The following is a 25,559-nucleotide window of genomic DNA, read 5'->3' on the forward strand; positions in this document are numbered from 1 at the left end:
CCGAGGAGTCCTGTTTAGGTAGGAACTCCAAGGAGCACTAGTTATTTAAAATATTAAATATGACTTAATTATCATCAGTTTCATGGATGGTTAAAAAGGAGTTTGGAAAAATACTCTGAAATCCACAGTGCAACTCTGCAAGGAGCAAACCTCAAATCTGACCCTCTCTGAGTACCAAGAGACCATCTCTTCTCCTCAATCATCTGTAATTGAGTTTACTGCCTTAAAATAGAAACCACAAACTCTCCAGTAAGCTAATGAGAATATTTTCCAGCTTCCATAGAGCCCGTGCCTCTCAATATCTCCCGCAGAACTGCCATTTTAGTTAAGTCACTTCCAAAATGCTGCCTGTTACACAAGCAGCTTGTCAGGGGGAGTGCTGATTCCCCATTTCTCTAAGCCCACTGTGGCCAGTACCGTCCCACCGCTAGAAAAAAGAAGACAGACAATCCTTAAGGAATGTGAGACTCGATCCACAAGAGCAAGAGCCATGCCCCAGAGAATAATCAGCTAACATGAGCTCTGACAGGAATGCTGTGACTGCAGGTCAAACCTGATCCTTGAGTGTACAAGGCTACCAAGCAGGACTCTATGTGCCTGTCTGCTGCTGCTCCGAATGCTGCTGGAGAACTGTCCTCAGTCACCTGTCCCCATTCAAGAGTGATAGTGATTATATTGAGGAAGGAATAAAGCTATGAGAGAGAGTAAGCCTGGAGTGGAAGCTTGCCAGTTTGCAGAGAGCTGCTCTGCAGGTGATCTGAAACAGCCTGGAAGCATTTGCACACAGGAAGGGCTCTTCAGTCCAGCGATGACAGGACATGAGCCTGTGACTGGAAATTAAATAAATCCACACAAAATATTAACAAGGAGGATAATCAATTACAAACCTAATTTTTGACGCAGTTTTTTCCATCACCATTGGGCTCGGAACAAAGGGAAGAGGGTGTTCAAATCAGTCTTTTTTTCACAGAGGCAAGAATTAACGCCAAAAAGAAAGTCACAGTAGGTCAGTCAAGCCTCGGGTGACTCTTCCTCACCTTATAAATGACGTATCAGTGAATAACAGGCTGAAGCACAAGCAGTCTTGGAGAAAAGACTGGAAGAAACTCACTTCCTTTAGGAAAGGTTTTCTGCAGGAAAAGAGCACAGCAGCCTGCAGCAACCTCTGCTGCAGGATTCCCAAACTGTTGTCCAATTGACTACCTGCCAAAAACAAGCATGGACCTGGCTAATAACATAATGTTCTCACTGCTTCTTGTTTCCAGCTGTTAAATTCCAGTAAGAAACCCGTAAGATACTTCAGATACTTTGCTCACCCTGTTTTTCCCGTAAGCAATTGCTCTACTTACACAACGTCTTAAAAGATTAAAAAGTAGGGGTGAATTTGATCTCTCTGCTGTGATGCAGTCCACCCTAAAGAAAATATTTAAGAATTCACATGTATTTGCTTTAGCTGAAAACCAGGGGGTAAGCTTTGATGCAAATGCCCACTAGAATTGGAATGTGGTGTTTGATATCTGCAGATACTAATTCCATTGCTACGAAGACGAAGCACAACAGTGCTGGCTGAGCTGCAGGTTAACACAAACAGCACAAAAGGCAGAAATGTCAGCATGGAAATGAACACACTGAATTCTGCAAATCAGAAAGGAAAGCCAGCATAAACTTTTCTATCCCACCCCTGCTGCTTTGCTTCAGAACAATCTACAACCTCTTTATGCGTTAATCTTTGTATTTGTTAGCAATGCTTTTTTTTAGCAAGCATTACCTCTAAGTAACACCCTGGGTGTTCAGACCTGCGTGAGGACCTGCTTGCAGCTCACGACGGCTGAACCCCTCTGTGCGAGTTTGTAACTCGCAGAGTGAACAAGACGAAACGTGTCATCCCCGGAGAGCAAACTGGAAAGCCATCCCTCCGCATACCGATTTCCAACCAAGGAACTGCTGCCACTCCAACCTGCTATTAGGGATTATACAACAGTAGCTCCTTTGGCAGCGGATCCACGGTATTTCAAAACAATGACGCTTTTCATTGGATTCCACTGTGCTACAGGACGCAAACGCAGACTTAACGGGCCCTTCCAGAAGCGTGGTGGTAACCGACAAAGTATTTGAGATGCGCAACTCCGATCTGGCACACAGTCATCCAGGAAGCATGCAAGAGGGTCAGCCTGGATAACGCAAACAGCCCAAAGCCCTCTTTATCTTCGAAACACGGAAGGTAGGGACGACAACATTTTATTGGCTTTCCTTGCTGACAGTGCTTACCAGTAAAAAAAAATAAAAATATTTTCTCTGAAGATCATGGTCCCTGAAAGTTCAAGTTAGAAGAAAAGTTAAAGGAAAAATAAGGATGATTTTTTAAAAGACACCTGAAACCTATTTGATGGTGGATGGGACCTCTCTACATGCTTGCAGGCTGCAAAAAGAGATGTGACAGCAGAATCTGCAGCTGAGCCATCTCCCCAGGCTGGAGAGGCGAGTTCCCACCTCCCTTGGCTGACAGCTGTCCCTGCCCAGCCCAGGTGCAGCCAGCTGGCCAGCCCGCACCGGTCCCATGGGCATCTGGATGCAGCGCTAGCCGAGAGACGTGCTGCTGAGCAAAGCAGCCAGCATACTTTAACGAGGGAACACCGACTCCTCCTTCCTAAGAAAGCTGCTGAAAATAAACACTGAGATCAACAGCTGAAGATGATCTGGTGATTTTGAGAGCTGCTCGGTCAAAACCAGTGAGAACTTTTTTTTTTTTTTTTTTTCCCTGCTAGGAGTTTTCTTTTGCAGCATCATCCCCTGCCTCGCCACCTTCTTTAAGGAAAAGCTTACCAAATATTCATGTGTTAACTTGGTCTCTCTTCCTTTTGAGATCTCACCTGTCAGTAACAGGCAGAGCAATCCCGTCATTGACAAATGAGCCTGTTTTTCCAAACGAAGGGTGAGTGGAGGACTATGGAACGGAACTGGACAAAGGAGAGAAAGCCTTAATACCCAGCATGGCCACAGACTTCATATACAAAACTGGGCCACAAACATGTTGAGAGCAAAATAATGATACTCCTTGGCTACAAAGGGCACTCTGAAGATAAATACAGAAATAATTTAGTAAAAGTCTTGATTCTCAGTTCTCCTAGCATATCATGCTCCAGAAGCATGAAAGATTCCGTGGGTTCCTACTTTTGCCCTTAAATAATGGTTGCCCGCCTCTCTTCCACAAAGCCTTCCCTGAAGCTGGTCTAGCCTTTCAGGTAGGAAAGGCAAGAACCTTGTGCACCTAGGCTCAGCTCACCCACGTCACTCCTGGGCTGGCCCTAACACTCTTCTGAAATGCTCACCCAGGCCAGAAGGACAACACTTAACCTTCCCCATACTGCTCCCAGTTAGCAACCACCCTTCACCTTCTTTCTCACTGCACCAGCGGTTGGACACGCGCTCATCACTCACCGTGCGGATCAGAGAGGAGCTCACCCCAAACCTTTCCTGCCCTCTGCTCTTGGCGAGCAGTCCCACGCAGCAGCTCTCCGCCTACGAGAAGAAAGCCCCGCAGACAGACGTGCCGACCAAGTGAGCACGGGGATGAAACCCAGGTACCGTGAAGCCTGTGGGTATTTCAAAGCACTCTGAGCAGTGCGAACTTCCCTTCTGCATACAGACAGAGCAACTCGTTCCTTTTCTGACCTGTTTTTTTAATCAGAGGCAAACATAGTAATTATAGTCTGCCTGATTGCAAATGAAATTACAAACCTGTCCTTAGGGCACAATAGTGTCCCCACCTACATCTTATCGGCCCCCAGATCTCATTTAATCTTGACAGATGTGTAGTACTGAGGCACCGTTGCAGGAAACTCTTAGAGTAAATTAATCTGACGAGCACCTTTCTCTGCAGTACCCCACACTCTTCCAACAGACAGCTTATTCCTCCAGCATTTCTTATGCAGCCTACGTGACTCAATTCATCAGTAAAAGAACCAAATAAACTAAGAACATCAACCTCTGATGACTTGGAGCTTTTGCTGACTCTGGCTTCCCTTTGATAACCTAACTGTCTCGGCTTTATCAACTGATACCAAAGGCCTTTATTATACCGTTTCCAACAGTATCGACTTCTTTTCTTCAGAAACTTTTTGCAACCCTATCCAAGCACAACACAAAGCACGAAGCTCGTTTGGGGAAAACAAAGGCAGCTTTCCATGGACCCTTCAGTTCACTGCTTTTTAGTATTTAAAATCAATCCTGCTGACACAGGAGGTTGTGCCCTGGCAGGAGCTGAGCAGGGCACACAAGATGTTCTCCCTGTACTTGTCCCAACAGAGGACACGGATGAAGTGACAGATCCACTGCTGCAGCTGTGACCTGGAAGCAGCCTTCCAGCCTGAAGGGTGAGAGAGCATTAAGAACTAAGGCAGCACTGTCAGCAGGTCCCCGTTATCCCAATATCAGAACTGAGGGTTCCCGACACCAAACCTTGCCTTTGGCCATGGATTCTCTCTTCAGGGAACCTGAAGTGTCTCGGTGGTGTAGCTTTGAAGACTCATTCAACAGCACAGCCGTGAGCTCCTGCTGCAGATGAGCAAACAGCCAGAATCCCCTGCATCCTGAGACACCTTTAAAGAAGTCAGTCCCAGGCAGAGCAGCGTGACAACCCCAAATCACTGAGAACAGCAGCACGTTACCTCACCTACTGTAGTTGCTAAAAACAAGCCGACCACATGCCCAGCTGGCACCGAACCTCCAATATGGCCACAGAAATGCCTCCTCCTAACTCCTTCCTAACAGTGCTTGGAAAAACCCCAGCCCGACCCTGAACATCACAACACGGGTCTTTTGGAGGACACTTCCCTCCATGCCCTAACCTTGCCAATATTTGTTCTTGACTCCACCAGAACCCATTAATTTATGAGGCCTGAAAGTGCTTTTTATTACTGTCTTTGTTAATATCTACCCGCTACATGGCTGTGAACAAAAACGAGTGGTAGATGAGTAAAACATTGTTGGTTTTTCATCATCCTTTCCCTCCCGATTGCTCAAGCCTAGCAAGCAGATTTTTTTGGCCTTGGCTTGTAAAAATGCCAAGTACAATTCAGCAAGAGAAGTTATAATACGTGTAAAAGAAGACTTAAAACCTACCTAATGTATTTTTCGAGGTGAAAAAAAAATAGGAATGGTTAGATCACATGCTTTTAATAAACTCTTAGAAAGGCCACAGTGTTACTGCCCTGGATCAGAACTAACAGAAATCCCCAGATTATTGAAGGCTACGTATATGTTTCATCTCAGATTACAGCAAGGAAAGCTCTTGCCAATTTGTACACAATTTGCTCCAAAATAGCACACACATCTGCTCATGATTGCACTAGCAATTTTTTAACATCCTCATGCTCTGTAAAACCATTCCATTTCAACACTACTCTGCGGAGGATATTAAGAAACACAAGAACACGTGAGCCACTCGTTCTGCCCAGCATGCCTGCAGTCACCAAGTGATTAATGGTATGGGTAAATTAAATTCACATTATTGACTAAAAAGGACTTAGCAGAAGATCTTCTGCTATGCCAGTCACTGCTCGGGTAGAGAGGGCATTTTGAAGAATGGAGCACAGGGATTTTATGTCTACTTACTTGAACCACTTACAGATTTTGTTAGCAAGTGCTCATTCTTAGCGTTTTTTCCCCAGAATTCAGATCACTGCTGCTTGCAACGTGAAGTGGCAAGTGAAATCTGACTCCTGCCTCAGTTTCCAGACAGCAAAACGAACGGGTGATTTACCAGTCTGGCTTGCTTCTATGGTAAATTCCTCCTTCCCGCTTCACTCATCTGCTTGGATTATGATGGCAAAGCTACCAGAACTGAACTGGAGGAGCAGTCTCCAGGGTCAGCCTCGAGCTAACAGGTGCTCAGAGCACCTGAAATTCACGTTCATCTCATCAGATTTCTTCACGGACTGAACTCATCCTGATCTAAAAGCACATACCAGAGAATGACATTAAAAAAATGGAAATGAACAAGAAATGAACAAGAGGCAATTCCACAACTACTATGGGTATCCGTTCTTAAAGGGTTTAGTGAACACTGCATGGGATGTCAGAAAGGACAGGATTTATCCAGAACACTCGAGACCAACTCTTGCAGCCTGTCACTTCTAAAGACAGGCATGTCTTTGCATAGTCTTGAGCTGAATTGCTCTGCAATATCCAAAAAGGTGAGCTGGAAGCTTCAGAAAGCAATATTTGAAGTACCTTTGCCAATGTATACAGATTTTCCACTGGAGAAAAAGAAAGAAAAAAAAAAGGATAAAAACCATCTCAGAGGGAGGTGGAAAAAAGAAAGGAAACCAACATCTAAAAAGATTATTATTTTTTAATTGCAACTGGTTTCACTTACCAACTTCCCAAATTACCTGCAGTTTAGTTTACTAGCCCTTACCCTTTGATGTTATGAGTGGTAATCACTGCGTTATGTTTACAAAGCACTGGCATACATCTCACTCAGTGCTTCTTTGGGTTTCTTGAGGGCAGAACGTTCACATGCTCTTCTCTGACCCCATGTTCCTAATTATTTCTCTGCATGCCTACGTACAACTCATCACCAACCGAACTGACCCAAACACCAGCTGAATCCAGCTGGCCTAGAGATTTTGGTATGCTTTGTACTAAACCATCCGTCTTCTCTCCTTCAAATTTACCTGCTGTTCTAGGTTATTTGAGAAGCTGATTAGAAAGTTTCTCCTGTCAAATGCCACGGCCAGATGTGCTACGTTTGATGCAAAAGCCAAGCAGAACCCGGTTCAAGCAGTAACATATGAGCTGACTGCCACCCAGCTCCCGTTCTCCGAAGGCACTAAGGAATACCCGTTTGAGCAGCAGATCTGCTCCCTCCCAAACCCAGCACACACAGCTGGGATGCAGCTGGGGCTACCACAGCAGCGCAGGCAGCAGTTGCTGCCCCGGGAAAGGCAGCAGCTCGCCCCAAAAAAGGGGCAACCTGCCCCGAAGGTGCCTCAACCCAAAGCCGCCCGCCGCAACTGCAGGGCTGGACCACCTGGATTGGAAAGTATTTTTTGGAAGTGTACCTTCACGGAGGGGTCGGCGAGGATTTGCTTCCTGAAACTGCAGCAATAATGCATCTTAAGTGTTTCATGTGTCATGCCAATGATAACACGGAGAAGTACAAGGCCTGGGTCAAAGCCAGTTAATCCAAAGGGCTGTTCTTATGTAAACAGTGGAAAACCATTCTACTTGGGAGCGTCCCGCAGAAACCCGTGCAGGAAGTCTCTGTTTTCTCCTTTCCGCTGAACCAATTGTGCCAAGTAAGGTTTCATGATAATCTGGTAGTAAGCATATATGCAAAATAGTACGCCTTTGTTTGAAAAGAGCTGGAACGCAGCTGGGAGCGGTGAATCCTCTCTAACTTAATTAAGCTAAGTTTGGACTGCGTAATGACTTCAAGGAACCTTTGTTTTTAAATAAATCAGAAGTGGTAGCATGAGCCAGAACGGGAATTTTGGACACCGAAACAGTCTTCTTATTTACAGTTTGAGTACAAAACAAGCAGTGTTAGGGCACATTGTCCCCACTCATCTGTTTCTACTAACTCACTTCACACCTTGGTGCTGCTACCTTCAAATCCCAGAAGAATCACATCTGCTTGGGCCTCCGCTTCTCCTTCCATCTACCTACAGAAGCTGTGCCCACACCTCCTTTATTTTCAAAAAAGAAACCAACAGATCGCTTGTGTACCAACATCACTGCGACTCCTGCTCTCCACGGTTAATGCGCTCACACCTCTGCAGAATTTAAAGCAGTTTTAGCCGGTGAGACGCACAAGGTAAGAACCAGCTTGTTTCCTCTGCTTACATGTTAACAGAAGGCAGCCTACAGATAAGCACAGCGGGGTTTCCAACCTCCCCAGCTCGGTCAGCACTCTCTCTCTGATGAAAATACCAAAAGGGCTGGTGGTGCCGGTAAATCCGGCAGCAGGTATTCATGCCCGGAGGACGATAAGCTAAGGTCAGCAGCAAGCAACAAGCTTAGCCTCCACCGCTCTGTAGCAGACTTGAAAAAAGGCGACAGGCCTGAGAGGGCTGGCACGTGGCCACTCACTGCTCCTCCACGTGGGGACCCAGGCATCCAGGAAGTCGGGGCAAATGTGCTCCTGACCTTACAGCAAGGCGCACACGCTGCCGTTACACATCGAGGCAGCGGGCAGATGCAGCAGTCAGCAGCAGACAAAGACTGCTGTGGGTTTTCAGGCTGAATCATTCAGGCTCCCTTTGTGATCTCACGCTGTCATATAAAAAAAATTATTTTCCCTACCGTAACTTTGCACAGCCAGCTCTCCCAAGCACCTTTTTAGCCTTGCAAACACGTGAATGAGACTTAATAACTACCCTTACGCAGCCAGGTTTGGATTACCAATTGCTTACAGTGGCTACCTTAAATACCTACGCAATATTTTCCAGATGTTGCTTAACATCTATTTACTGTACATTAAGTTCTATTTATTGTGCACACTGGATTGTCTCTGCGGTTGTGTTAAGAAAGCAGAGTCATGTTATACATGCTGTCTATGCAGAGTACACAGTCCAAGGTTTTAGGAACCATTCCAGTTAACGAGTCATGATTAAAAAGCAAAATACAGATGACTGCTACATGCATCATAGTCATGACACATAATAATAACTTCTTTGGTAGCATAAAACAGACGTTTTACAGCAAGAAATATTTATATGAATGTGCACTTTGCAAATACTCAAACAATAAGATATGCTTAAGCATGGAATAGCCAACATTTAGAGACTCAGACCACGGCCATATGAAGACACATTTTCAAATGATGTTTGTGCTACTGACACAATAAATAAAATGTATGAAATAGATGCCATACAGACAGTAAGTGAAGAATTCCCATGCGCTGACTTAGTAACAAGTGTCATCCCAAATGCATCCCAAAGAGCAAGACAAGGCTTCCACTGCGGGCACACTCTGTTCGCTTTTCCATCCTATTATTCTCACCGCTAAAAAAGCCACAGCTGGTTTATATCAGGACAGCCAGCGTTTGTGAGCCACCCCAAGGCAAGGGCACGGCGCAGAGCAGGCACTGTGAACTCATCCCAAGGTACATCATCGCCCAGGCTGTCCTCTGTTGACGTGCAGCGCTGTCCTCAGCTTCCCTTGGGGCAGAGCCGAAGTGCCTGGCCCTCCTCATGCGTTTGTGCTGGACAGCATACGAGCGGTTCTTATCCCGAGGTGATTAGTTACAGAGGTGTGCTTTCAAACGAGTGAAGACAAGGCATGGCCCTGCCAAACAGCAAGCCAGTTCCTATGACAACTTTCCACTGCAGCCTGGCTGGAGCCCATTAATGCACCTTCCCCAGGCCAAGCAGCTTCTGCATGGCAATGCTGCCGCGGGTCCTATGGGCTCCGTGGGACTGACCCCATCAGTGGCGAGTGACTGGTTGCACTGTGCTGGATCACCCAGATCCCACAGAGCTCCCCCATTTGAAATTTATACAAAGAGGGGGCTCGCTGTGCACAACCACTTTTGTCTCTCACCCACAACCCCTTTCCGCACACCTCCTTGCAAGTCGGTGTCCACAGAGCACGTGGGATTCAAAGGCTGCGGATCGGCTCCGTTTGCCCCAAGGAACCGCGGCCAGCCCTGGGCCGTCCCCAGATAGCAGCTCCCTGCAAACTAAACATGTCATTTTTTAAGTGAAGCATTTTATTAAGCTGACCTGCAAATAACAGGTATGAGGTATGACAAAGAGCAACAACTGAAGGTGGTTTTTTGTTATTCAAAATTGCCTATAAACTGGGAATTTGCCTGGGAAAATTCCAGCTTGCATCTGATTTTTTCTGGTGTATATCCTAGAAGCAGTGTATATAACACTAACGCTACCAAAGCAAACATACTAACGGGCTCTAAATTTCAAACCTCAGCTGAAAACATTTCTCCCATTCTTACAATTTTTCTCCCATTTATCTCTGCAATTGTACTTCATTCAATGGAGCGTTTTAGATGTAATTCGGTGGTGCATTTTGCAATACAATTTGCTTGAATGAAGCTATACAGAGTAAAGGTTGTATTGTACTATATAATGAAACGACGTCCATGCTTGAACAAACTCCAACTGCCGTTAATCAAACCAGCAAGTTCCTGAATGATCTTTTGGAGTCAGGACTAATGGCAATAGATTATTTTAAATAGCAGTTCCACTCTAAAATATGTTTAGGTTGACAAGGGCTGTGACAGACTTCCGCAGCGAAGCGGATGAGCTTGCAAGTAAAACATTACGGTTTCTCCTCGTTGCTGGAACCACAAACTCAGCTCACGAACCGGAGATCAAAATGCAGTTTTGAGTTTTGATTCTGGTTTTCAGTAAAGCCGTGCAGCACCTGCAAAGACCCGCAACCCTTCCTATTTTCAATTCGTTCGCTACTCATTACCTTATTTCCTTGTTCCCAAAGCCAAGCAGTCGGTGTACGGATCGACACCGCGCTTCGGCTGGTGGCCAGATGTGATAATAAACTGACACAGGTAAGGAGGAGAGGTGTGTATGTAGTCACTGAGAAAGCATACTGCAATTTTGAGGTTCAAATGGTAAATCTTCCAGAGATAAAAATAAATGAATGATTAATAAAATTTCTTTTAAAAGTAAGTAATAATCGTGCCTTGGGAGGGACGTCCCCAAGCCCATGTGTGAGAGGATCCTCAGCATCCAGCCTGGCAGCCTTCTGAAAACTAGTGCTGGAGCAAACTTGCAGATTTCATCATCTCGCCGGTTCCAGGAATTTTTAAAAACAGCCTGCGCTACAAGAAACTGCACTGCCCTGTGAAGTCACGCAGTGTATCAGAAACCCGTGTAGGATTGTTTCCGTCATGTATTTTGCAACAGTATTTTTGGCACAAAAGGAAAGATTTTTTTTCTTAAAAAAAAAAAAAAAAAAAAAAAAAAAAGCATAAGCAAACGTGAGGAAAGCGGTTGTGTGTTGTTTTATTTTTTTAACTCTTATTTGGTGCCTGGCTCCTGTCTTTTAGCTCGAGCCTGATACAGACAAACCAAGAGCACCCCGAACACCACAGCGGTGACAGGGAAGGGAACTTGGGAGAGGGGGGCGCCCTGCTGGGGAGGGGACCGCGAGGCAGCAGCGGGGGCTGCCGGGGTCCTCCCCGCACCGCCTGACGGGGAAAGGCCGGGGGCGAGCACCGGGAGCTCCACACGCCCCTTGCTCCGCTCCCCCCCCTCGCCTCACGCCGGGCCGCGGCCATAGCCCCCCGCCCCGGCTGAGGGGAGCGCCCCGCTCCCTCGCCCCCCCCCCTTCCCGTTTCCCCAACGGTCCCCTCCAACGGTCGCCGCCACGCGCCCGGCGCGCGCACGCGCAAAACCCGCACGCGCCCGCGCCCGCGCGCGCGCACTGCCCCCGCGCGCCCGGGCCGCTCTCACCTCCTTGCCGCGCTCGGAAGAAGTGCCCCGCACGACTGCCGCAGCGCCCCGGCGGCGGCACTGCGCAGGCGCGGCCCGCGCCCCGCCCTTCTCCTTCTCCTCTCCCCCTCCCTCCCCCTGGCCGGCGCCAGGGAGTGGGGAGAATGTGCGAGGCCGGCGGCTGGCCGCAAGGGAGCGGCGGCAAAGTGCCGACCTGAGGAGCAGCCGCACGGAGGCTCCCCCTGTCCCCCCCCTCAGGCCCGGCGTTGTCCCCGCAGAAAGATGGGGGGCTGCCACCCGGCCCTGCAACCCCGGCTTCCCGTGCTTCCCTTCAGCTGGCTGGAGGAACCCGAGCTTTCATTAAAATAAAGCAATTAATCACTAATTTTGGCTGAGAGTGGTCGTAGGGTGGGCTGGGGTGAGCTGAGGGGGCGTGTGGGAGATGTGGGGTCTCACACCATGAGCCCCCATTTTTCACAGAATCATAGACTCACATTAAGGTTGGAAGAGACCCCAAGGTCATCTGGTCCAGCCTTCCCCCCGCCGCCAATGTCGGCCCTGAAGAGACTCAGAATCGTTCAGGTCGGAAAAGACCTCCTGACAGCACAGGCCTGGAACCTTCACCATTAATTTTGGCTAAAGCCAAAAGCTGAGTTGTCACACAGCCACAGCAGGGGGGTGTCACACAGCCGGGAAGCTCAGCCTGTGGGCACCGCGCACGCCAAGCCACAGCCTTGCACCTGCGTGTGCCCTGGGTTCATCTTGGGGTGCCTCGTCTGGGCACCAAAGTGGGTGGCTTTACCTGGAGATGTGTCCTCCTCGATTTGGGAGCTCATTTCCGTACATCCTTGTGGCTGTGCCACCCTGCAGTGTGTGGGGCTGTGTCTTTCCAACACATACCCACATGCTGAAGCCAGCAAGGATGATAAAAAGCATGAAATGATTTTCCTCTGAAGGGAAATTAAATAGATTAAAATATTTCAGCCTAGGAAAGAGACCAAGGAGGATAAGGCAGAGATCTGCAAAATCGTAGATGGGGTGGGGACGGTGGCAGGAGCAAACTTTTGCAGCAGTGTCACTGTCTCAAAACCAGGGGCATTAAATGAAATCAGTTGGCAGCAACTTTGAAGTGCAAAGATGATGTTTTTTTCACAAGGCATATTATCCAACTGCAAATTACAAAGCAAGGTGGCATCCAGGACATGACCTTACACTGATTAGATAAGGGCTGGCAAACACAGGGACATGACCACTGCTCAGGGAGCTCCAAAGCCACAGAGAGCCAGAACTGAAGAAGCTGCACCAAGGAAGCTTCAGTGCCACTTCTCTGCTCTTTCCCTAAAAATCTCCCACTGTCCCAGACAAACTCCTGAGTTACTCCTGAATTAGAGGGAAGCAGTACAGCTATTTTTACATTTGCATTAGTGGTTTTGTGTCTGGATGATTCAGCAAATAAATCCTTGTTTCTCTCTCCCAAAGGGGGCCAGACCTGCTTGTGCTGGCAGGTCTGGCAGCAGACTCCTGACAAAAACTTTGAATCTGCTGTTGTCCCTCAGTTTCCCTCGGCTCAGCAGCCGGGAAGCATTTCCCTCCAAGGCCACTGCTGCAGTGAAACCAGGTGGTAAAACATGTACGCAGAGCATGAGTTTAATGGACTGTGCTGGAAACTGGACAGAAGATGTGTATCCCATTTGCTGTGTGCACAGCTGAAAGGACAGCTCTTTCCTTTTAATCACAACCCCAGGCTAAATGCAGCTCCTGAGATAAATTGTTGAACGAGTCCCATCAGCAGGTGGGTTTGGTGCAAAGTCACAAAGTTTTAAGGTTTCCTCCTGCTGTCTACAGCTTGCCATAGGTTTGCACTTGCATTCGCTGGAATCCAAAGTGCATACACACCTCTTTTGCCAAGGGACTGGATTCTCAAGGCCTTTCTCTGTGCATTGGAAAAACACAACGTGATGTACAGAACCACACAAAACATTGTAATGATACCCCTCTCCCTTCCTCTTTTGGCAAGTTTTGAGGATTGGTTCTGTGTCATCTAAGGATATCCTCTCAGTCTGCCAGGACACAGCTCCTTCTCGAAGACATGGCCACACTACTGCTCTCCCGCTCATTGAGGATGTACAATTTCCAGGTTTGTTGGCCAAGTCAGCCCCTGAGACCTGTGCCAGGCGCTAAAAGGGTTTACAAGGGGGTTGTGTTTGGATGCCAACCACCTGGGATGAGTTTAGACTCAGCTGGCAGCTCATACAGAGGTGGATCCCAAAGTCTTGGCCACCCTTTTACTCTGAAAGAAGCAGAGCTCCAATGAACTGCAGCTGCACCCCATTCTGCATGAGAGTAGTGGTTACTATCATTTATTGACTCAAATTCCCTTGAGTCAATAAATTCAGCTACACAGTCAGCACTCCTGAGCCAGCAGTCATGCTGGCAGCTGGCTCAGGTCCCACCTGTTTCAAGCAGTCTTGCTCCTTCCATCTCCAGAAAACCTCATCCATTCAGAAGCAAAGGGTTCCAGCCCCATGACCTTTACTCTGTGTATCCCAGCCCTTGCAGAAACCCTTGTATTTTAATTTTATTTTATTTTATTATTTTATTATTTTTTAATTTTTAATTTTTATTTATTTATTTTCTGCAGGAGAGTGTGACAATCCTACCTCTGCTTTTAGATCACATCCATATGTCAGCACAGGTAGGGAGGCCTCTCTACTTTTGCAAGACAAGGCAGAACCAAAGCAACCTTCATCATCAGTACTAATCACCGTAGCAAAGTCGTCAAAACGATGCCACATAACTAAGCAGAGCTGGTGACTTCCCTGTTCCTCGATCAGTTACTGCTGGTAGCAGAAACCTCACTTAGGATATAGTAATGCAAAGCAACAGGTGTTGAGGAAGTGGTTAAACACACTTTGCATGTGAGAAGTATGTGAAAGACCTGAAAAGAAACAATCCAGAGTGCAGGGAAGATTTCTGCAGCAGCGGTGTGAGCCCAGCTGCCTGGGCCAGGCTGATGCTGAGGGGCCAGGAAGGCTGTAGACCCATGGCGTGAGCACCTGGATCACAGAATCATAGAATGGCTTGGGCTGGAAGGGACCTTAAAGGACACCTAGATCCAACCCACTGCCACAGACGTCCAGGAGTGAGGAGGGATTTATACATGTGTGTTTGTGTGCAGCAGGAGATCTGGTGGCATATTTCTTCATGTTCCTCACACATGGATCACAGTTATTCTAAGCTGTTTTCCCCTCTCATGGCCACAGTTTGTGATGTTGCTGCTAGCGACAAGCCAATTCCCTTGGTCCCTTGGCAGCTCCTGTCACAGGGACCTTCCAGACATGTCCCTATCCTTGCACCCCCCTGTGCTCCAACTGCCCATGGCCCCATCCCACCGAGACCCCAAGCTGCTGGGGGGACCCCAGTCCTCACTGGTGAAGCGGAGCTGGGACCATCTCCTGGGGCACCTTCACCCCAGGCACAGCACGGTGTGGGTTCCCTTGAGCATTGGCAGGGATGAGCGCTTTGTCCGTGTGTGTGTGTGTGTGCAGCATCTGTATGCGTGTGCAGCATCCCTGTGTGTGTGCCTGCCTCTTTTTCTACCTGCGTGCCCGCCTGACCCTGTCTCTCCACCTGCCCATCTCTGCCTGCTTCCCTCTGCGTTTCTGCCTCTCCTCGTGTGTGCATCTGTGCACGCCTCTTTGCACATCTGCTCATCTTTTTGCCTGGCGTGTGTACGTGTGTGTGAACAGGCCTGTCTCTTTGGCGTGCCCACCTGCCTCTTTGTGTGTGTGACCTTGTCCCTCCATCCCTCCCTCTTTCCGTCCCACTCTCCCTCCATCCCTTTATCCATCCCTCTATCCTTTTCTCTGTCCTTTTATCCCTCCCTCCATCCTCTTCTCCATCCCTCCATCCCTCCCTCTGTCCCTCCCTCCATCCTTTTCTGCATCCCTCCTTGTATCCCTCTCCCCATCCCTCCATCCTTCCATCCCTCCACCCATCCTTTTCTCCATCCCTCCATCCCTCCCTGTAGCCCTTCCTCCATCCTTTTCTCTATCCCTCCATTCCTCCCTGTATCCCTCACTCCATCCCTCCATCCTTCCCTCCATCCTTTTCTCTATCCCTCCACTCCCTCCATCCCTATCTCCTTTTCTCCCTCCCTTCTTCCCTCCCCCACCCTCCTTTGTCCCTCCCCTACCCCTCCCTCTCCCCCTCTCTCTCCCCTCCCGCCGCCCCGTTCAGCACGGCCGGTCGCGGACAGCTCCCTCCGCTCCCCGCCATGAGCTCGGGCAGCACCGAGCCGCCGGCTCTGGCCGCCTCCTCCCGCCGCCTCCTCCTCCCCCAGACCCCGGTGCCGGTCCCGATGCCTCGCCCCAGCGAGAAGGAGCAGCTGCGGGACCTCAACGAGCGCTTCGCCGGCTACATCGAGCGGGTGCGGGCTCTGGAGGAGCGCAACCGGGCGCTGGCCGCCGAGCTGGCGGAGCTGCGCCGGCGACCCCCGGAGCCTCGGCGGCTGGGGCAGGCGCTGGGAGGGGAGCTGCGGGCCCTGCGAGCCCGTTTGGAGGAGGCTCACGGCGAACGGGCTCAGGCGGCGCTGGAGCGAGCCCGGCTGGCCGAGGAGACGCAGCGCTTGCGGGCTCGCTGCGAGGAGGAAGCCCGGGGCCGTGCCGAGGCGGAGCAGGCGCTGCGAGCCCGGCAGCGGGCGGCCGAGGGGGCTGCCCGGGCTCGCTCCGACCTGGAGCGGAGAGCCGAGGCGCTGCGGGAGGAGCTGGAGGCGCTGCGGAGGGCTCACGGCGAGCAGCTGGCGCAGCTCGGGGCCGAGCTCCGGGCCGCCGCTCCCTCCGCCCCGGCTCCCGGCTCGGCAGCCCGGCCCGAGCTGGCGGCGGCTCTGCGGGAGCTGCGAGCCCAGTACGAGGCGCTGCCGGCCCGCAACCTGCAGGCGGCCGAGGACTGGTACCGGGCCCGCTGCGCGGGGCTCCACGAAAGGGCGGCTCGCAGCCAGGAGGCCGTCCGGGCCAGCCGCAGGGAGGTGGGCGAGTGCCGGAGGCAGCTGCAAGCCCGCGCCGTGGAGATGGAGAGCCTGCGGGGAGCACACGAGTCCCTCGAGAGGCAGCTGCAGGAGCTGGAGGAGCGCCACAGCGCCGAGGCCGCCGGGCTGCAGGTGAGACGGGTGCCGCCCTCCTTCCCCGGCAGCATCCTGCAGCCTTCATCCCCCCCCACCCTGGCAGCTGCAGCAGCTCGTTGCATTCACCCCTTATTCACCACCCTAGGGAGCGGGGAGAGCCCTGGGAGGGGGACAGGCAGGGCTGGGACACCCCTACACGACCCCTTCCTGCAGGTCTCGCAGCTTGGGGCATGGCCCCCTTCCCACCCCATCCCCTAAATTGGCCCTGGAGTTGCCCACGCGTTGCCCAGAGCCATGGGTAATTCCTCGAAGCCGTCTGCTCAGGCTTGGCCCCTCGCCTTGTGGCCTGGCCCTTGGCACCAGCGCTGCAGAAATTGGAGCTCTGCAAATAGGAAGGCTGAATTTGCAGCCAGATCCCAGCATCTCTGATGCCCTTGGAAAGACGTGTGTGGCAGACACCAAGCCCTACATCTCTCTTACTCCATTAACACAATACTACCACATTTTCTTGCTACAGGGAGAACATCCATGTTTTAAAGTAAAATAAATCCCGAGAGTGCTCTATTACATGACTACTAAGTGATTTTTTCCTAAATCAAGCCATTTCCTTCTAAATAATGAAACAACTGCCTTACGTCACACCCGAAGGCTGCTGCTATTTCACAGCCAAGTAATGCCTTGTCATGGAGGCCAGATTTTGCCAGGCTGTCTAGGAAGCTAGGGCTGTAGATCCAAGCTGCTTGCAATCTTGCTGAGTAGTTGGGGTCCTCAACAAATATTGTGGAAGTAGGCAATGTTTCCTGTAGTGGATGACAGGATTACACATCATAATCTTCTTAAATAGCCTTGATGCTTTGTGAAAAGAGGGATTTCAGGAACAAATCAATCGGAAAAAAAACAAACAAACAAACAAACAAAAAAAAACCACTAATGTGGCTGGATTAAACAGGACCATAATTCAGATTGATTTAGCTGCAGAACATCAGCTTCCCACTACGTGACCCGCAGGATCTGCTGTTTGTGGTAATACTTGGGAGAATACAGGGAACAATGTGCCTGAGTAGGAGCTAAATAATTTCCCTGGCTGAAATTGATGGAGAAGAATGGAATTCTACCTTAAAAGTGAAAATTCCTGTTGTCTGAGCCTTTAAAATTATTCTATCAACTGTTTAAGCATAGACGTGTCTCACTGTATTCTTGGGCTATCCTAAGAGGATACGAGGGAGATGATGCAAGACACTAAGGAGGGGGCAGTTGGGGATGAGGATGGGGACTGGGTGGGGATGGCATGGCAGGACAATGCTGGTTCACTGCAACGGCAGAGCAGGAGGCGATGGAAAGGGCTGGCTGTGGGAGTGGGCGCCGGGGAGCTGATGTTCGCAGTGGCCACTGCAGGGCTTTGCAGGCAGGGCTGCACGGCACTTGCTACAAACTGCTTACTCATTGCCCACACCCCGGGTGGCTGTGACAGGGAACCATTTGGTCTGGAAAGATCCCCCGTGCGAGTGGGTTTTACTGCTTTCAGGCCAGCAGCCCGTAGGCTTAAATATTTGAGTGCATCTGGGGTTAAAATAAAAAATAAAATAAAAAACAGGGGCTGGGGCTCTCAGGCACCGCCCCAGCCCAGTGTCCCAACCCTAATCACCAACTGCAGCCCTTCCCCAGGCCACCCTTTGCATCCCCAGCACGCTGTCTGGTCCCATATACCCCTTTGATGGTGTTTAAACCCACAACATCCCATCCCTCTGCAGCGCCTGCCTTGTCCCTGCCAGACTGGGCTCCCCCACTGACCTCCCGTCTCACAGACCCTGCAGTAGAAAGGAAAATATAGAAAACCATCAATGTTTAAAGCCCCCCCACTGCTCACACTCACAAGCTACACTTGGTGCTCTGCCTGCTTTTCCACCCCTGTTAGTGTGAGATTTTGTGATTATAAGCTCCTGGTTGGGATGTGCAGAGTGGAAAACCCATAGGAAAAAAAAAAAAAAAAAGAATAAAAAAAAACAACAAACACTGCAAAACTCAGCACCAAGCACCCTGTCTTTGCCTCCCTGCAGGACACCATTGGGCAGCTGGAGGACGACCTGCGCAACACCAAAACCGAGATGGCCCGGCACCTGAGGGAGTACCAAGACCTGCTGAATGTCAAGATGGCCCTGGATATCGAGATAGCTGCCTACAGGTAGGGCTGCTCAGATCCTGCTCCTCCAAGCCATTGCTCTGCTAGGCAGTGGTTTTTAACAGGCACCATTACACGTCCCCATTGCAAAGTCCACCTCAGTGCAAAAGGCCGAGTCCCTCTCTGCTTCAGAGTTTTATTTTCCTGGGGTTTCTGAAGGGAGAGGGTAGAGCTGGTCTCAGAAGTGCTCCAAAAATGATTGGCAGAAGCATATTATTTTGAACTAGCTCCACAGTGCTCAGCTCTGTACTGTACCCAGGGGACAAATACTGAGAGAAGTGGCCTTTTCCTGCCCCTCCCTGGTACTGCAGAAATGCAGAGAAAGAGCATGGTTGATGGGGAGCTCACAGCATGATCAGAGCCAGTTGCCACCACAGGCCTGGGTGATAGTGGGAAATGCTCAGGCTTGTCACACCCTCAGGTGCAGCTGATGCTTCATGCCCAAGCCTCAGGTCCAGGCAACTGTGCCCCACATAACCAAACCTGGCTTGAAATTGGACCTGGGTCTGTTTTCATCCAAACCAGCTGCATTCCAGTGCCATGAAGGTGTCTCATGAGGTGTCCCCACCCTAACCCCTTCCCTTCTGCTGTGATTGCAGGAAGCTGCTGGAGGGAGAGGAGACACTCTTCAGCACAGGAAGTGTGGGCCTTTCAGCACTGAACCCTTTCCCCAACCCCACTTACTCTTTCCAGCCCCAAGGCTTTCGTTCCTCCACTCCATCCTTCAAGAAAGAGGAGCAAGGAGAGGTTGTTAAAACAACCTCCAAGATGTCATCTGGTCGGGCTGGAATGCTTGGCAGGACCACAACCACTGCCAAGAGAACAGAGAGATTAAACCTGAGTGGAGGAATCGCTGCAAATGCAAAAGTGTAATGGTGGGGACCCCATCCCTTTTGTATTTGAGGGGGAGTAGTCTCCACTCAGCCTTTTAATTGCCCCTTGGGAAACAGGCTGTGCCAAAGACCCATGCCCCACGGGGATGGGGCTCGGCAGCCCCCTACGCTCCCAGCAAGACGAAGGCCGAGCTTGGCACATTGCTCCCTCTCAAATAAGGTGCGGCCATGCTCTGCAGGTCGCTGGGTGCATGCTGTTGGGTTTTGTGCACGGGGACTTATGGTGGGGGGCAAGGGGATCCTGCTGCCTGAGCTGCAATTTGGGGAGGGGGTGGCAAGGGCAATGGAACTCAACTATAACTAGGGTTAAGGCTACAGATCTTCACTTACTATCCAAATCCATGTATAGCTAAAATATTTCCTCTTCCTTAAGCTGTAGCCATCCACTTTTAATCCCAGAAGCACAGAAATAGCCATAAACACAACTTGCTTCTGGTCTAGGAGCCACTTAACATTTTAAACAATAAGGAACATTTTTGTGTGTGTGTGTGTGTGTCCTGATGACTGTCTGTTTCTCGGTAGTGTTAGTCCAGCCATGTGCACAGGGTTTGTTGGTCAGGAACCAGCATGTCGGGCACAGCACCAGCACTGCTGAGCCCCCAGTGCCAGCTCCCAAAATGCCCCGTGAGCGGCAGGGAGAGCTGGGCACCACCGTGGCTCTGGCGAGGCAGTGCCCGCCCCACCGCTCGCTCTGCCAAACGTCACGTCCATGCCTCTGCTCCAGCCTTCCGACGTGTGCCAAATCTGATGTAGGATTTACAACTGTAGGTTTCCTTCAATGCCTTAAAATTGCCAGCAATCGCTTTTGCAAGAGCCGGAGACCGCGTGTGCTGTGTGTCGGTGCCCTGGCGAGGCTGCTATCACGAGACCTCACTGTCCTCTCAGTGGTGCCAGAGTTGTTCCTGGAACCAGCAAATCATTTGTTCACACTCTTTCCTCTTCTATTGTAAGGCACAAGTTAATAATTAAAAAGAAAGAAATAGTTATATGAACCAAACTGAGCTCTTCTGCCTTTTTTCGTGTGGTTTCACGCTGTGTCCTGCACCCTGTCTTCACCTGCATCCTGTCCATGATGATTCCCATGGACTGGGTCAGACTGGCTTTCACAAGGGCCTGCAGACAAGAACAAACATTTTGGCAGGACAAAAACTCCAGAGAGCTGGGGACAGCTGCCACCCTGCTCCTGGGGCTGCAGGCATGGCTGGCTCTGCTGGGGACAGTGGGGCACGTTTGGGCCTCATCCCCAGGTGTCCATGGCAGTGCCCCTGCCTTGTGGGAGGGCTCATGGCTGCCCAGTCAGGGAGCAAGGCCACCCCATGGGCAGGATTGCCCTTGTTTGCCCAAAAAATGAACTACAAGGCTGTGAGGGGCATCCCAAGATGGCTGCTGTGCCTCCTCCACGTGCTCAGGGATTAAAACTGGGCTGTGCTGGCACCCCCTAGTGAAGGTGAAGTGATCTACACCTGGGGACAGTTAACACAGGAGGTGGGGTGCTCCTCCCCTCCCAAGTAAATCCAGCAGGCAGCAGTGGCCGTGGAGCTGGTTTATCCTCAGAAGATGCCCATGCTCTGCCTGAGGCGTGCCTTCAGTGCAGGAGTCCCCGCGTTCCCCACAAGCAGCCAGTTGGTGTGAGGTGACACGGTGGTGGCACGTCCCTGTGAGAGCAGCGATGGGTCCATCAGCAGAGCCCTGCAGCTGGCAGCACAGGAGGGCACACATCCCCTGTGCTGGTGGCCTGCCCCAAAACCATGTCCTATGGCCTTCCTCTCCCTGCCACCTCACCATAACCTGCCCCAGGGTCCTGGGGACAAGGTGTCACAATCACCAGCCTTCCTGCCCTGCCTGTGGCCCACCGCAGCATGGCCGCTCCTCGTCACAGAGGCAGACGTGTGGACTTTCTCCCAGAGCAGGCATTTGGGGAAGATCAGGCAGATGGGCTGCCTGATCATTGCGAACCTCAGATACCCTCCAGCACTGCTTTGTTTCTGTCCCTTGAGTATAAACAGCCTGACGTGTCCTTTATTCCCAGCGCAAGCCTTGGTCATGCTTCCTGCCTGCTCAGCTGGTTGGATGCTCCTGACGAAGCTGGGATTTTACTTCAGCGATAACAATCTGGAGGGGCTGCATTCACAGAGGAGAACAAAGGAGCTGGCGGAGGATGTGTGTTTTTGGAACAAGATGCAGCTCTTTGTAAGGGACCACTCCAGAGTTTTCCTGCATTTCTAAAGCTCTGGGAAGGCCGCGGGGTTTGGTGCTGCACTAGGCTGGACAGGGCAGTATGTCCTCTGTCGTGGCCCCGTCTTTCTTACCGGGTTAAACACCGAGGATGCCAGAGGAAAGGAGTGAGTCATGCTTGAGCTGCTTAAAGATTTATATCTCTGCAGAGCTGCGACCTCCCAGCTAAAAGGCAGCTGCAGACACTGCACCACCACATGGGAAGAAGCAGGGAGCGGCCATTCCTCCATCGCGCTGCCTTGCCTTCATCTTCATGCTAGGGAGAAAGCCAGCCCCCATGCAAGGGTGTGAGCTCCCATTATTTTAAATCCTGCATGGAGATGCTAGGCCATGTAGCCGTGCTCTGTGGCTGCCTGACTCTGTTTATTTCATTGTTAGGAGGATGAGATGGGACAGCCCACACAGCCTGGGATGGGCCTGGGTCACGTTCCTGCTGCTCCAGTGACGGAAGAGATGGTTTCCTTCATGGTCCTGGTTCCAAGAGACCTTTGGCACCACTGGAGGTTCCTGCAGTAACTGTGTTGAGATGTACAGTTCCTTAAAAGCTAGGAGAGTCACTGCACACAGTTTTGCTATTGACACTTGCCCGGATGCTGGAACTCATTAAGAAGTAAGCCAAAGAAAAAGCAGCCAAAGAAACCCCCCCCCAAACGTTTGCATTCCTGCCAAAGAGAAACATCTCCATTTCCAGACTTGGGAAGAACCCTGGTATTCAGGGAGAAGGAATCAATAGGCAATTCAGGGCAAAGCCTCTTCCTGCTCCTCAGGCTGGATCCATCCAGTTCTCTTCTTGCCAGGTCTTCGTAGAGAGACCTCCCCAAGAAGAGCTTTATCCTCGAGTGAGTGACCCACGCACAGCCCTAATGCCAGCAGTCAAGCAGATGCACCCAAACAATTCAATGTCCACATCACTGGGAACTGACACTTCACATTAAAGTTTATACTGAAATAGTATGAGCACTGCAATCTCATTATGCAACTCTTCTAATTCATGCGACTCTTTACAGGCATATGGGAATAAGGAACACTTGGCAAACGTAGCATAGCGTGCAGACAGGGCACTGCTTGTGCTGGTGAGAGATTCTGACCCTCGGAGTCCCAGTCCAAGTAGGATTAGGATAGAAGGGGAAAAGAGGTGGAAAAAACCCTCTTGCCACAGCAGAATAGCCGGCAGCCCCAACACTCAGCATGCTGCAGCACACTGTGCTTCAGGGATGTGTTCCAACAGCGGTGACCGTGAGAGGGGCCAGCTGTCAGTATGGGTGCTTTAATACCTATTTATCCCATTCCGTCCCAGGGGACTCCAGCTGATCAAAAAGGGCTGCAGATGAAAGGTCTGCAATTATGGGGTTGGGAGGAAAGGCAATTCTACAGCCTGTGTCTTCATCCCAAACCCTGCAATTCACCTAGCTAAAACAGAGAGGGCCCTGCAATTCTGCAGCAAACATTTATAGCCTTGTTAAGGCAGTATTCACCACAGAGACAACTCCTTAGAACTGACAGCTCAGCTGTGTCCACCATAACAGAAAGAAGGAGCAAAGAAAGAAGTCCTCGTGCTTTGGTAATAGATATTGTTACCAGTCCTGTTATACCCACATTAATGAGGGGGACCTCAGTTGTACCCTGCTAATTGCCTGCCTTTCCATACCCACTAGTAGCATGGAGTTTTCCATTCATAGTGCTCTGTGTGCTTTATAGAAGTTATTGCACTAGGTGGACACAGCTGAGAAGTGAGGAATTCTGTTCAAGGTCATACAGCAAGTCAGGGAGAGAAATTAATAGAGAATGCTCATCCAAGTGCTCAGGCTTCCTCACGCAGTTTCAGCCAGCACCATTTTTGTCTGTAGGTCATGGCACATAAAGAATCTGTTATTGCCAACAGCAGGTGAAATGTTCTCCCATGTCCCAGGAGGAAGCTGTAGGCTGCAGGTTCTAGTCAAGGGCATTAGGCTCCTCACTCAGGGAATTCTTACCTTTTGGTCCCTGCTGTAGATGAGAAAGGACACACCGGTCCTTTATATAACATAACATCTTCCCTCATCACCACCTACAGAAAAGCATACTGCAAGCAGCCAGCTCTGAGCACACCGTGGTGTCTTGGAACGACTGGTTGACTCCCAGCACCGTGCGAGAAGGGTTCCAGAGCACCCCCCCAGGAACACACTATTTTCTACCCTAATCTCTGCCAAATCCCCACCACCCGCTTTTCTACTGTTAATGTTTCCCTTGGAAGAAAACAGACATCTTACAACTTCATTTCGAAATAGATTATTTTATCAAGCAAAAAGAAAATATAAGCTCTTTTCCACTTTTTTTTTTTGATAGATCTCTGTTGCTTTACACAAATACATCATTATATTACATCAAAATCCAGTAAAAATGGTGATACAGTTTCAGCAAGAATTTTGCAGCTGCAGGGCAACCAGTCGCTATCACATTTCACCTCAGATGGGATTACCATTCATGTCTCAAAAACAAAATTTGAACTGTTCAGTGATTAAGCTTGCATTTATGGCAACTTTCTGAAACCTCAGTAAATGTATCTGTTAACTCATTCAGCTGTGGTCTCAAAAATGACATGGGCAAAATTCAACTTACCATCACCTTGCTTCTCTTTGTGCTGAATTGCTTAGTGTTACAAAAAAGGAGGTAGAAAAACAAATAGAAGCAAAAGTGATGAGAACGTGCTGTTTGCAACATTCTCTCCATCTTTCAGCAAGTATCTATTGCAGCAGAACAAGTATATTTTAAAGTACTTTAGTCTGGCACCTGGTGCCCTCTCTCTATCAAGCGTGCAGCACATTAGAAGATTCATGTGGACAACTTATCTTCCCTTTAAAACAAAAGATAACACAAAAACCTCCTATGCCTGTTAATTGTTCCTCTCTCAACTGCTGGAGTGAATCCCCACTCAGTGTCTGGATGGAGCACAGATTGCATAATGGCACACCACACTGAAGAAAAGCCAAAAAAAAAAGGCTGGGGTGTAATTTTGATTTGCTAGCAATTGATATCACACGTTAACATAAATCACTGCACGTAAGAGCTTGATGATTCCCTGAAAAGAAATTCAACAGAATAGCATCAGACAGCTTGAGGGATTTTTCATTGAAGCTCATCGGTTGTTTCACATTTATAGAAGTAAGTGTTAAGGGTTCTCCTGGCTTGTGTGCCTCTGTCTGGTGGGGGTTCAAGGCCGGGGGCAATAGCAGCGTTCAGGAAATATTATTTTATACGTTGCCATCACAGTGCCCCTCCATTTTAAGAACAGCTCAGCTGCACATTTCACTGGTCTCTTGAACTGTATCTTGTTATGATTAATCTAGATACAACAAAAACCGGAACATAACCAACATGACTCAATGCTCATGACTTGATGGGAGCTTGATTCTGCATTTCTGAGAACTCCTGACACTTGGGCTCATGGTCTCCTCTTGCTGGGAGTTAGTAGATCCATAAAGCAACTCAGAATTACGCTGCAGTACAAATAGTATTTAATTAGGTTCTGTCTTAGCCATGCCACTGATGAGTAGGTAACCAGAAAATGAAACCAGAGTTGTTTCATTAAGTGAGAAAATGATATAGCACCTGTAAACTAACAAGTCCAAGCACACCTTCCTCTCGCTTCCTGAGCGTGAAGCTGGCTCATCTCCCATGAGGACAGAGATGCCATCCCATAGACGGTCTGCTGTTACAGCTCTTCTATCATCAGA

The 25,559-nt window shown here is 49.8% G+C and overlaps 2 protein-coding genes across 2 annotated transcripts in view; one reads left to right on the plus strand and one right to left on the minus strand.

Annotated features, from left to right (window-relative positions):
- The window catches only part of NT5C2 (5'-nucleotidase, cytosolic II), a 58,010-nt gene extending 46,477 nt beyond the window's left edge, over positions 1–11,533 (minus strand). Inside the window, exons 1-2 of the mRNA XM_035329816.1 lie at positions 11,439–11,533; positions 2,491–2,494 (exon numbers count right to left, since the gene is read on the minus strand). The gene's annotated coding sequence lies outside the window, so the exon portion shown is untranslated. The remainder of the gene's footprint in view (positions 1–2,490; positions 2,495–11,438) is intronic.
- Positions 11,534–15,636: 4,103 nt separating this feature from the next.
- Positions 15,637–20,608, plus strand: INA (internexin neuronal intermediate filament protein alpha). Its single transcript, XM_035329935.1, has 3 exons — positions 15,637–16,575; positions 18,597–18,721; positions 19,318–20,608. Exons 1-3 carry the CDS (start codon positions 15,694–15,696, stop codon positions 19,589–19,591), a joined length of 1,281 nt encoding a protein of 426 aa, XP_035185826.1. The 5' UTR covers positions 15,637–15,693; the 3' UTR covers positions 19,592–20,608.
- Positions 20,609–25,559: the final 4,951 nt, after the last annotated feature.

Source organism: Oxyura jamaicensis, chromosome 6 (genome assembly GCF_011077185.1).
Source record: "Oxyura jamaicensis isolate SHBP4307 breed ruddy duck chromosome 6, BPBGC_Ojam_1.0, whole genome shotgun sequence".
Lineage (NCBI taxonomy): Eukaryota > Metazoa > Chordata > Aves > Anseriformes > Anatidae > Oxyura > Oxyura jamaicensis.